This window comes from Microcaecilia unicolor, chromosome 6 (assembly GCF_901765095.1).
Source record: "Microcaecilia unicolor chromosome 6, aMicUni1.1, whole genome shotgun sequence".
In the NCBI taxonomy this organism is placed as follows: domain Eukaryota; kingdom Metazoa; phylum Chordata; class Amphibia; order Gymnophiona; family Siphonopidae; genus Microcaecilia; species Microcaecilia unicolor.
In genome coordinates this window covers 91,984,570-91,998,110 of record NC_044036.1, presented here as the reverse complement: position 1 = coordinate 91,998,110, position 13,541 = coordinate 91,984,570, and the positions used below count along the sequence as shown (strand labels likewise).

Below are 13,541 nucleotides of genomic sequence, written 5' to 3'. Positions count from 1 at the left end.
ATGGAGTGCTAAAGCACTTTTCAATACGCCTATGTTAAGGTGATTTTATAAGGACAAGTAGATGCCACCTTCTCTTTATGAAAAGAAAAGGAGGAGAGTGTGAATAAAAACCAGGGTTTCCAGAGACAGGACCGTAAGATCATTTGGTTTTTATTCCCACACCCCTCCTTTTCTTGAGTTTCTTCGTGAGATCTTTTGAGTTCTCCACGCATGTGGATTCTCTTTGGTACTTCTCTTTACAACATACTAGCATGAGTGGCATAACATGCCTGCATTGTAGGTGCTGATATTTATACCAGCCCTAGAGCTGATGAAGCTGTCCACGTCAAACGTTTTAGAGTATTTTATGATCTGTGCATGCAATGGCTGGTACCATTTTCTCAGTTATGGGAGTGTCCTTTTGGAACTCCCTTCCTTTTCTGACTAGAACTGAGCAAAATGATCTAATATTTCAGAAAAAGATAAAAACTCTTTTTATTTAACCAATTTTAGGGCCTCTTACTAAACTGCGCTAGCGATTCCTGGTGTGTTGCATTTGCCACATGGGAATCGCTAGCACGGTTTAGTAAGAGAGGCCCTGAATTTCTTACATGAACTGTACTCTACCACAACATCACTCTGTATTTGTTCATACCGCTATTGGCGATCGCCTTTACGGTACTATGTAAGCCACATTGAGCCTGTAAATAGGTGGGAAAATGTGGGATACAAATGTTCTTTGATTGGGCGTCCTTTTTTCCCCTGAAGAAGCCCCTCCGACGAAACGGGTCCGTTGGGTGGGGAGCCCTACGTTCGATGCTGCTTTGAGCTTAGTGGTTTTTTTATGTATTCGATGTCCTTTACGTTTTGTGGCACACAGTGGATTCAGCATATTCTTAAAAAATTTCCATAAAAAAATACATTTTTCACACCAAGGGAGGAGGTTGGATAAAGACCAATGATTGATCCATGGTGACTCACCAAATGAGTATTTTCAGCAATTGTGCTGTAATTTCACCTGTCTGAGGTCTCTTTCCCCCTTCCATTCTTTGTCTGACACCTTACACTCTGCAAGAACAGACCCGCTGTGTATATGATTATTGTAGGATACAAATGTAACTAATAATAATAATAGTTATGATAGATGTTGGTAGTAGATGATTTCTGTGTTTATGATATACTGTTTTTTTTCAGATGATTTTATTCAAACCTTGTCTTTTTAAAGATTGTTTGACTTTAATTTTGATTGTATTTGTTATTCAATTGTACACCGCATTGAACCCTATTTGAGGGAAATTAGTGGTTTAGTACATAAGTACATAAGTATTACCATACTGGGACAGACCAAAGGTCCATCAAGCCCAGCATCCTGTTTCCAACAGTGGCCAATCCAGGTCACAAATACCTGGCAAGATCCAAAAAAGTACAAAACATTTTTATGCTGCTTATCCCAGAAATAGTGGATTTTCCCCAGGTTCAATTTAATAACGGTCTATGGACTTTTCCTTTAGGAAGCCGTCCAAACCTTTTTTTAAACTCTGCTAAGCTAACCGCTTTTACCACATTCTCTAGCAATGAATTCCAGAGTTTAATTACATGTTGAGTGAAGAAACATTTTCTCCAATTCATTGTAAATTTACTACTTTGTAGCTTCATCGCATGCCCCCTAGTCCTAGTATTGTAAGAGCTATATTGACATTGTAAATGAGTACTCTGTCCCACTTATGTGCACACCCACTGGCAAAGTATGCACTATTGTGTCAAAGTGTATACTTTTATGCCAATTGGTATAAGAGGTAATTTACGTGCTTATGTGGCCCCATCTGCACATAAATTTACTGAAACACACCAAAGTGGGTCCACGCACTTTAGAATACACCCACATATAATTACCCTTTCTAAGCTCGTTATCTGTACAGTGCTGTGTGTAAATGGGTAAATGAGGCATATTTTTAGTTTTCTTGGGTTCAGGAACTTGCAGGAGTTTGCATTACCTTGATTGCTTAAAACTGACTTCTGTATGGAATTATGGGAAAGGGGATGGGATTTCATATACCATCTTTCTATGGTTACAGTCAAAATGATTTCTGTGTTATATGCAGGTACCTTATTTTGTGCCAGGGGCAATGGAAGTTTAAATGACTTGCCCAGAGTCACAAGGAGCTGTAGTGGGAATTGGAGCCAGTTCCCTGGTTCACAGGCCACTGCCCTAACCATTAGGCTGTTCCTCCACTGTTTTGTGCAGTTAATTTCCTGTAAGCCTCTGGGATCTGGTGCTGAGATTCTACTACTACTACTACTACTCATCATTTCTATAGCGCTACAGATTCCTGATAGAGGGATCTGGTTCAAGTTATTTAGTTACTTGTTACATTTGTATCCCACCTTTTTTTCGTCACTTATTAGTAGGCTCAAAGTGGCTTACATATTTCCGCAGAGGTGGTTACAGACTCCGGTGTGAACAAATACAGTATAGGGTTACTATTACAGTGACAAATACAGTAAAGAAGTATCAGTAAATAGGTTGGGGTGATTCAGACAAAATGTTAGGGTGTGATCATGTGTCGGGGTTGAATACTGTCCGTTTCCTGATTAAAATGCCGTATTTCATTATTTGGTATTTATGTCAGATACTGTGGGGTATGCCTTCTTGAACAGGTGAGTTTTTAGGTTTTTTTGGAATCACTTTGCTTTTCTGAGATTGACAGGGGTCAGTTTTGAAAGGCAAAATATATAGGGGAAAATAGAGTTAAATTTCCCATATCCAGGTAAGAGGCTGTTTAGCTTCCAGAAAGTACAGGTGTACTTTCGTAACTTGGGGCTTCTTTTACAAAACCACGCTAACTATTCTTGTGCGATAAACGGGAGGAAGCCCATTCATTTCCTATGGGCTTCCTCTCATTTGCCACGTGGGAATCTCTAGCTTGGCTTTATGTAAAAAAAAGATGTGCGCTGGGAAAGGGGAGGAGCTGGCTTTCGCTGGATAGGGTTACCATACTTCTTCTTTTAAGAGGATATGTCCTACTTTTGGACTTCATCAGATAGGTCCTCTAGGTTTTTTTTATATGTGCCTATGACCAACACACCTACCCATATAATGAGAGAAATTATCTGTGGCTTATTAGTCAGTCTGGACACAGGGGGGTGCTAAAGAGAAAGAAAGGCATTGCTGATATGTTTCCCTGCTGGTCGAACACAACTTTAAGCATATGTCATGCAAAGACTTTCACAGTATCGCAGAAGCCATCCAAAGCTATTGAGGGATATCCGCTTTTCTGATAAATCCACTTGGGCTCGGGCTCAGTCAAGCTCAGATCTTCAGTTTTTGAAAAGTAGATTGTCTACTGCTGTACTGTCAGTCACTGTTTGATGTGTGTTCATTAACTAAAGCCATTTTACATACTTACCACGATTAAATATTTCTTTAGCAAAGGTAGCAACCATTTCTACTTTTTTGTGTCCCTTTTTGTCTCCACAAATATGGTATAATTAGAAACTATGCTCATAGATTTAAGTTTTTAAAATATACAGGTATATGCTTATGCTTACTGAGATTTAATAAAATCACCCTTATTACACAGCAAATCAGAGTGATGAACAGTCAATAAATCAAGACAAGAAAGGAACTCCACTAAATATAGAACAAAGATCAGCAATCACTCAGCACAGCCATCCAAAGGAAAGAAAATTAATAACATTTCCTGTTCAGCCTATCAGGCCAGCTGATCAGCTGCTGTCATGTGTATTTTATACTCCTGTTTAATGTCATGTAAGTTACACATGTACAAGATATACAGGTGCTTTGTGTTTGAAAATGGGCTGGGTTTGTGTGGGTAGGAAGTATGCACGTACACTACCTTATTGGAAATCACATTAGGATGTCCCCTGGGTTTTGCAAATGAAAGAACACAGCAAGAGTCCAGAGTACTGGTCACAGTTAGTCTCATTTCTTGACTCATACGACATTTTCATGTGTGTCCTTTAAGGTGGATCAGCACCGGCGTCAGCTGAGAGATTTGGAAACTCTGGTTTCTCAGGTCCAGACTGGTGGCCTCCCAGTGAAAAAGGAGGAACTGGAGGGGAAGATGGTGCAGGCTGAAAAGACTGTTCAGGGAATGTTGAGGGAAGCCGAAATCTCAAAAGGTAATAGAGCAAATATGAGAATGGCCGCATCTCGTTGAGTATGTGTATATAGCAGGGTGAACTCTGAAACTGCTTTCTTAAGGCTCAATTCAATAACCGGTATGTTCTAATGCATGCACTAAAAAAACCCTTTTACTCCTGATGTAGTAAACTAATGGAATAGATATTAACATGGCATTAAAAAGTGTGCACTGACAGAAAAGACAGTGCATATCTCTGCAGTAATCTGCAGCAGGTTGCTGCATTAAGAGTACACTCTCTCCCTTCCCAATTTCAGTACATGAGCAGAGATTGACAGAAAGGGAGACATTTAAATAAAAGGCCGGATAGACTCCCCGAACCCTAATATCTACTTTTATTCTGCAACTTGGCCCCTAGTGATAGTAGGGGTCAGTGTCTCAATTTTTATCCCAGATACCCTCTAGACACAAGAGAGAGCCCATGATTTATTTTATTTATTTTGTTACATTTGTACCCCGCGCTTTCCCACTCATGGCAGGCTCAATGCGGCTTACATGGGGCAATGGAGGGTTAAGTGACTTGCCCAGAGTCACAAGGAGCTGCCTGTGCCTGAAGTGGGAATCGAACTAAAAGCCAGGGGAGGGTTCAGAGGGGTTAGGGGGTCTGGGGATGGATAGGATCTGGTACATGTAGGGGATCTGGGGGGCAGGGCCGTGCCTAGGGTCTCCGGCGCCCCCCCTGCAGTTGCCCCCCCCGAAAATGATCGCTACACTACCCGCCCTCTTCTCCCTAGATCCTTTTCCTTTTTTTTTTGTTTAAATTTACCTCTGTCCGGCGGCAGCGTAGCGTTAGTGAGAAGGAGGTGGCGCTCCCCCGCTCCGACGTGTCAGTCTTCCCTTAGCTCAGTGTCCCGCCTTCTTCTGATGTCATTTCTGATGTCAGAAGAAGGCAGAACTGAGCAAAGGGAAGACTGACATGTCGGGGCGGGGGAGCGCCGCCTCCTCACTAACGCTACGCTGCCGCTGGACAGAGGTAAATTTAAACAAAAAAAAAAAGGAAAAGGATCTGGGGAGAAGAGGGCGAGGTAAGCATGGTGCGGCGGGGCGCCCCCCCAGAAGATGGAGCCCTCCTGCCATGCTTACCTCGCTTACCGTGTTGGCACGGCCCTGCTTGGGGGAGGGGAAGAACTAGGCTTGGGGGGCCCGCTCTCAGTAGCTGCAACCAGGATCATGTGATGTTCCTGACTGTAGCAACACAAAGTTGTGAGATGGAGACATTCTTTTTGTTAGCATCTGTTTCTAAAATCGCTGTTCCCACTGGACATACAGGCAAATGAACTGCTCACCTTTCTGTGTGATTTCCAGAAGGCTTTGTATTTGGCAGAACCTTGTGTAAAATAGAAGAGGAATTGAGAACATCCTGACCTGGACATCTCAGCTTTTTTCTTCCCAACCTATCTGAAATGGGCCTTCATAGCTTCTAAGATGTGCCATATATTTGTCTAAAATGTAAATTGGGTTTGGTTTGGGTTTGTTGGGTGAACCAGAGGGAGTTGTTTCAGATCTTATGATCTGTTGGTGGTATGGTAAAGATATGTGCTGGTGTCATTAGGTAAGATTTTTATTTCTCTGTGTGTGTATGTTAAATTTATTTTTGTGGCTCTTTGTGATATTATATGTATTGAGTTGTGTGCTTGATATGTGATGATGCCATGTACATTTTAGTGCATGTTTGTTCACCATTTTGGATGATCTTTCAATCAGGGAAAAGATGTGTAATTGGTTTAAAATAAAATAAAAATTCTTAGCAAACCAATTCATCTGCATAACTGATTTACAGGCGTTTAGCGTTCATATTACTAAAGCAGCAAATTCTTTCTCTTCTGTCAGCCTCTGATCAGTCCCTTCAGAATCGTCTGTCCAAAGTTAAGGAAGGTCAGTCGACTACCCAGAGCCGCTTCGAGGAGGCAAAGAGGAGTGCAGACAGGGTGCAATCTCTGGCAAGAGAGTACCAGGGACAGATGGAAGAAACCAGGAAGTTAATAGAAAAAGCACGGCTGGAGTTGGAGAAATCTAATGTGGCATTGAAAGATATGGTAAATATGATCACAGAAATACTTCTGCTTACACGCTGTGTTCAGGCCCTAACACCAGCATGAAATCTCCCTTCATGGCATTCCTTGTAATCCAAGAGAAATCTCTTTGTTTGCACACCCCCCTTGTAGTGTCTCCTAACTTGAGGGATATCCTTCTTCATGAACACCCTCACGGCATCTCCTCCAATTTGGGTGGAACACCCCTGCATTCACACCCCCTTAGGGCCCCCTCCTGTAACCTGAGTGAAATCTCCCTGCATGCACACCCCTTTACGGCCCCGCTCCCATACCCTGAGTGAAATTTCCTTGTACACACTCCCTCACTGCACCTTTTTTTAAATCTAGCAGCTCAAGATTTCACTGTAAGGAAACATTGTACTATAAGTTTGTTCAACTCTTTCTGGATTGGAGCTGCTAAACTGGAAATATTATACTACAAAGCTTCTACATGCCACTGATCCTCCTCTGTCAGAATTACAACCTCAGATTTCGGGGATCAGCAGGTTTGATCTCTTGGGTTGCACAGTACTGCTCCGGCTGGGCATCTCTAGTCAAAGTCCTCGGATGCTTAGCTTGGTAATTCAGTCCCCTCCCTTATCACATAGACATGTTTACTTTCTTGTTTCTTATGTTAATAATATAGTACAATATATCTAATGCAAACTGCTAAAATGGTTAAGATGGAAACAGCAAAGGAATGTGTTAGTCATTGCCTTTTTCTCTCTGCCCTTAGCATGTTCCTCCTTTGGATATCCCCAGCGGGCCAAATGCTTTCTTGAGCATGGCCCAAGATGCCCAAGGTTTATCAGAACGGTGAGTAACATGATTGCATCACTTTTTTCTCCTTCTCTAATACAAGGACAGTTTTAATACTGAATGAAGCAGGGCTGGTGGTTCATTTCATTTACAAAGTGAATGTCTGGGCCAGACCGGTAACTCGGCAGCAGAGCTGCATACTACATGCGGTGGGGGGGGGGGGGGGGGTGAGTTTGATTCCCTGCTCAAGTCTTCCACTCTCCAGGTCAGCCAGGGCTGGGGTTGCTAAGAAGATGGTGTCCGTAGCCCTAAGAGGAGGAAGCCATAGTCATTGTGTAACTGTAACACTTGGGGAGGTGATTCTATAAGTGGGGGCCTCTATTTAGGTGCCCTGATGCTGCACAGTGACAGACTATTCTGGAATGGTATCAGGGCACCTAGATTCTATTATAGAACACTAGTGTAACCTAGTATCAGTGCTCCTTTCATATACACGCCCTCAGTTACACCAGCCAAATACCTGGCATAACTACAGGTATGTAAATACGGCAGGGGTGAGTGTAAGTGACAGCCCTGTCCATGCCCCTCCCACGCTCCGTCCTTGTGAATACCCCTTGTATTTGCATGCTGTACCACTTCCCGTGAAAGTGCTGGTATTCTGTACATTTGTGTATACAAGTGGTGCGTAAATGCGAGCGTCTATTTATAGAATTATCCTCTTATTGGGTAGATTTTAGGGCCCATGATTGCAGGATGGAGCTCTGGTCATGCCCTAGGTTTCCTGTTTCTGTATAAGTGAAGAAGAAAATGATGGCATGAATCAAATGGCACAAGTACTTTCCAGTACCAACATCTTGTGTTTCCCTTTTAGCCATACCCAGGAAGCTGATTTGGTGGTACAGATAGCTAAGGCTGCACAAGATGATTCAAACCAAGCTCTACAGCTGCTGCGCTCAGCCACGACTGGAGGAGGCAGCCTGGGGACCTCTGTCCAGGATCTTCTGGAAACGTAGGTGCATTCAAATTCTTGCATAGGATCAAAAAGTGTTTTGCCTGTATTCTTGTACAGGACTTAGGAGTGTCTGCCTTTATTACTGTACTGTTGCCTTATTGTTTTCTTGCCTTTGTTACTGTACAGGACTTTGGACAGCATTGGCTCCACGTATTGTATTGGTTCTGATTTAAAGTACAATAATCCCTTATTATAAAGAAATGCACTTCACATAATTTCACCAGAATTGACTTTTTTTTGTTACATTTGTACCCCACACTTTCCCACTCATGGCAGGCTCAATGTGGCTTACATATACAGGTACTTATTTGTACCTGAGGCAATGGAGGGTTAAGTGACTTGCTCAGAGTCACAAAGAGCTGCCCGTGCCTGAAGTGGGAATCAAACTCAGTTCCCCAGTTTCCCAGGACCAGAGTCCATCACCCTACCCACTAGGTCACTCCTCCTCTAAATCGGGATCCAGATTTGACATCCAGAACTTGGAGAGTCGCTATAACAGAATTATCCTACAATGCTTTCCATTCTTAGGAGCTTCTAGTAGGTTATTAATTGTTGCCTGCCTCTTACAGTTCATCACAGTCTCCCTCATCCTGTGGGGCACAAGCAAAGCAGAGGAAGTGGAGATGTCTGCAAGATGTTCATTGTTCACAGTTCAAAGCAGAATCAAAATATATTACCTAGAACTTGAAACTTAAGAATTTTAAGCCACTTTGAGTCTGGTAAAAAAAAAAAGAAAAAAAATCCAAATATGAAAGGCCTGATGCTCGATCTGCACTTGGAATGTCCAAGTTCAGATGTTCATAATCTCTAGCCTATATTACAAAAGACTCACTGAACATAGTAACATCGTATCTGATGGCAGATAAAAACCCGCATGGTCAGTCTAATCTGCCCAATAAGATGGCCAGAGTCACACCAGCCAATCCATGCAGGTTACATTCCGTCATGGAGCCTTTTTTAAAATATGAAAAGGGTCAGGTTTTCCTAAATGTGGAGCAGGAGCAATCATTTTATTTCAGCTCTCGCTTGACTGGTGAACAAAAATCTGGTCACTTTTAATAATTTTAGAGTTTGAGCATGGTATTAGGGCCCGGGTCCAGCAAGAGCTGGGAGACCGAAGGCACATTAACTTCACCTACATAGCACTCTTGTTTCATCCAGAGTCAGTCCAGGCCTGAAGTTTAAATCTGAGACAAAGGTTTACTAAAACATAGATGTTTCAGGAATAAATGGGATGACAACTGGCATCAACTATATACAGGTAGAAGTGAAGAAGCATAATTCTCAACACTTACATTCTTTAGTAGGTATATCTTCAAGGCTTTTATAGCCTCTAGGGTTGAAGGTCCAGATCAGTAAGTTCCTTTATCCCCAGAGGGAACTCTAGTGGTCATAGCGTTTATCTTGGCAGATCTCCTTTAATTCTTTAGGCTAGATCTTTCAATTGCTTCTCTCCTCCTCCGGTGATGACCATGTTGGTCAGGTCCCCAGTCTAGCGTCCACCAGGAATCAGTGTAGCAGCTACTTTATTGCTCTGTCACTGGGTTTCCACTCTTTCTGTTCTCCTGTGCATTGGCTGGGCTAGCCAATCTTTTCATCCTCTTTCAGAAGTAATGTAGTGGTCAGGGAGCCGAAGCCAAAGACAATCTCCCGTTTGCTTGTATTTATAACACTCCAGTCTTTCCTCCCAGGGATAACGCCTACTACTGTCATACAAGGCAGAAGGGCCTATCCTTTTCTTCCAGAAGGGGTTAGGATAAGAAATAGGTCAAGCTCCATAACATAGGCAACTGTGACTTCTTGCTCCAGCCTAAAACTTCTATAACTCAAATAAATGAACACAGGACTCAGGCATTTGAAAATGGCAACAACTTGACTGCAGCTTTATTTAAACCGACTTAACTTAAATTTAGGGTACCCAAGCCAACCTAAAGCTTTCCAGCTTTAGCATGTAAATCCCAGATCACCGCCACTAGCAAGACTGATAATTCACCTAGCAGCAATCCAGAACTCCCCGCCACATAGCAAGGGGTTCAACCTTAGGTGCAACTGTCCCAGCTGCAGAACCTCTCTCACATCAGGCTTGGGTACACCCGCCCAAAGCTGCGACATTATGGTTGGAAGATTGAAACCAATCAAATAGGGAGGGAGGGAGGGATGCTCTCTTTCTCGAACGCCAGCCAAATATGGCGCTCGGGACCTCCCCTGGGGTTATCTACTTGCTTTCTCTCCGCCTCTCTCAGCGGGGTGCCGGCATGCAGTGGGAAATCTCACCGGCAGCCCAGCACCCACCCCACTGACCTGCTTTGCAAAGGCTTGTCGCCTTTAATGTTAATGGCAGCTCCGTGCACCTGAGGGGCACTATGCCTTGTTTTTTATTCTTAGTGGAACCTCTAGAGGGTTCTATATTCCTAGGCAGGGCAGAAGCTTAGTGCCTCTATATTAGGAAAAGACATGTGAAACAAAGAGCAGCAGTCGCTAGGGGCTCCTTTTACAAAGCCATGCTAGCGAATCCGGCACAGCAAATACCCGTAGGAATTGCTAGCTTAGCTTTGTAAATGGAGCCCTAAGTGTGTGTCGAGAAATTTTACAAGGGAGCACCTAGTATAGGGCCATTTTCAAGTGCCTATTTCAGGTCAGTTTTATAAAGACAGCAAGCGCCTACTTGCTCTTGTAAAATACTAGTGTTAAGTGGCAGAAATCACACCTACGATCCTGAAGCTGACATTTACACCTGCCTTAGAGCAAGTGTAAATATTTTCATTTAGAATTTTTAAGTATGCATATAATGAATGCATTTTATTATCTATGCATGTACATGTGTCCTTTACCCATGCTCCTCCCAAATTCTGCCCCTGTACACGCCTAATGGCTCCATCATTCATCACATGTACTTTTATATTGGTTGGAATCTTAAGTGGCTATATATGTGCAAAAGTGATGTTATAAAATTCTCTACATATGCAAGCTCAGGCACTTCTATATGAACCATCTTCCATATATAAGAGCAGCCAATTCAGGAGTCAATGGCCTAATGGTCAGTGCAGCGGGCTTTGGTCATGGCAACCTAGGTTCAATTCCCACTACAGCTCCTTGTGACCTTGAGCAAGTCACTTAACCCTCCATTGCCCCAGGTACAAAAACTGAGAGTGTGAGCCCTCTAGGGACAGAGAAAGTACCTTCATATCATATGTACAGTACTGCATACATTTAATAGCACTATAGAAATCATTAGTAGTAGTCAAAATCCTAAAGGTGATTTTTCACATAAAATGTTTTTTCCACTTTCTTTATTAATGCATATTAAAACATTCAAGAAAATCTGAAACAAAATTAACATCATGAAAACTAAAGTTGAATTTCAGACCATACTATGGATTTCACTGTCTAGACATCTGGGCTTAGGAAAAAAAAAAGAAAGAAAAATACTTAACACAAAAACAGAATTACACTGTGGTGCTAATTTTCAAAGTACATAGGGCCCGATATTCAGACCGGGGGAGTTAGCCGGGCTATCTCCTGCGGTCAGCACTGAACCCAGATATTCAATGGGGGACTGTTTCTGGTGACCAGCATTGAATATCCACTTGTTTTTTGGCTAGTTTCAACTTAACTGGCCAAGCCGATATTCAGCAATGGCTGTTTAAGTTGAAATCGGCCAAAGACAAGCCAGCTATTTCGATGACCTAATTTGGCCTCCAAACTTAGAGGCAGATGCAGCAACCAAACGTAAAAAAATCTAAATCGTTAAAGTCCCTAACGATTTTAAAATAACGAAAAATGCACCAAAAAAAAAAGTCACACATGCTGAGATCGGTATTGAAACGTACAATGTATCAAAGAATCACAATACACATCGTTAATCGGCCCCCAAATCATGCGCAGAGCAGCCAAGCGTTATGTTAGCTGCTCTGCGCATGCCACAAACAGTCAAAACACAGTCAAATCACAAGCACATGGCTCCCAAATCAAAACAAAAATTTAAAAAAAGGGTCGGGAGGGGGCAAAGGCGCTGGTCAGGAGCGTCCTGTATGGCCGTCCTTGCTCCCCCACACCCGTGGTCGCCGTTCCCCCCGCCCCACTTCCCCCTGCATTCTAAATTAAAAAGCAAGAATAAAAGCAAACGTACCTTTAGCAGCCCAGGCCCCCCTCCCTTCCTCACTACTCTGTCTCCCCTCAGCTCCGCCTCCTGACATCCTCCGCCCTGTGCCCCGCCCCCTCTTGGGGTCGTCGCCGCCATTCCCCTCCTCCATCGGGCCCCCCTCCCTCTTACCAGGCCCGTGCAGCGCCTCTCTCCTCTGTCCGAAGGCGCTGCACGGGCAAGAAGAAAGCTGATGCCTGCCTTCGCCCAGCTTCGGTCGTGCGTCTCTCTCCTGCTGTGCCCGCCCCTGTCTGACGTCAGTAACCTACGTAAAAATGAAATTACCGCACAGGCCACATGGTAGCTGGGTGGAATCTCTGAATTGGCGCACATTGGGCATGTGTAGGCGTCTACGTGGCTTAGTAAAAGGGCCCCTTAGAGTGTGAGCAAAAACAGAGCTCTGAAACTTTTACGGTCAATAGGGGGTGGCTTCAGAGGTGTAAATGGTGGCCTAGTTGGTCTGCACTATATCAAGATGACTGGAGGATGAGTCAGTGCTGACATAGATGCCGCTGAAGTGGGAAGTTTAGTTTAGTTCATTGGTTTCTGCTTAACCGCCTTTCCAGAGAAAATCAAAGCAGTGTACAGCCTAAAAGGATAAGGAAAGGAACTACAAATCTGACAGAGGACGACAGGATAAAGAGAGCAAAAGGAAAAAAAAAAAGCACACACACTCAAAATAAAAAACAAGAGCAAATTTTCAGTGTGTAATGAGATGGAAGTCTGGAAGCAAAGGCCTGACAGCCTTTTTTTTCAGTAAGGAAGAAAAGTCTGCCACATGTTTTGAAGCTGGAAGTGGAAGTACTGCTGCGGGTAGGTTTAAATTGAAGGCCCCTCCCTCCCTGTCGGTGTATCACATGGAAAATGCATGGGTCATGAAAGGCAGATTTACCTGTCATTTGGAGATCAAAGAAGGTGGCCTGGGTGACTCAACATTCTTCACATGTGGTTCACAACTTGCGATTGAGTGTTCCAAAGATCTGTCTCTGGATGCATTTTTATTCTTTTCAACCCAACAGAAGTTGAAAAGAATTATACAAAAGAGGTTGAGAATACCTGTCTGTGGGCAAAATAACTCTCTGAGAATTTAATGGAATGGAATGAAACTTATGAAACTTGGCATGTGGTAAAAAAAAAAAAGAAGTTAAAAAGACACATTTAGGAATTCAATGGTGGGCCAAAATGGACTTAGGATTCTAGAGAAATAGCCACCCCTCCTCCCCCCCAAAAAGAAATATCCCAATGCCTTTCTAAAGGAGAAGGAGTTCCAGCTTCTGAAGCGCACAGGTCATTACATACAGTGAAACATGTGAAACATAGCAGTTAGGAAATTCCACCTTTCAAACTGCCTTTCCCTGTTTCTACTCTCCCAATCCCCCAAATTATCCCCACCCCATAAATACCACCTGCACTAACACCACACAACTGCCTCGCCACCCTGCAAATTGCATACC

The 13,541-nt window shown here is 43.2% G+C and overlaps 1 protein-coding gene across 1 annotated transcript in view; it reads left to right on the top strand.

Moving 5' to 3' along the window:
- LAMC2 (laminin subunit gamma 2) overlaps window positions 1–13,541 on the top strand; it is a 101,482-nt gene that overhangs the window by 68,426 nt on the left and 19,515 nt on the right. Inside the window, exons 14-17 of the mRNA XM_030206661.1 lie at window positions 3,966–4,122; window positions 5,973–6,178; window positions 6,912–6,991; window positions 7,806–7,943. Coding sequence (XP_030062521.1) covers window positions 3,966–4,122; window positions 5,973–6,178; window positions 6,912–6,991; window positions 7,806–7,943 — 581 coding nt within the window. The remainder of the gene's footprint in view (window positions 1–3,965; window positions 4,123–5,972; window positions 6,179–6,911; window positions 6,992–7,805; window positions 7,944–13,541) is intronic.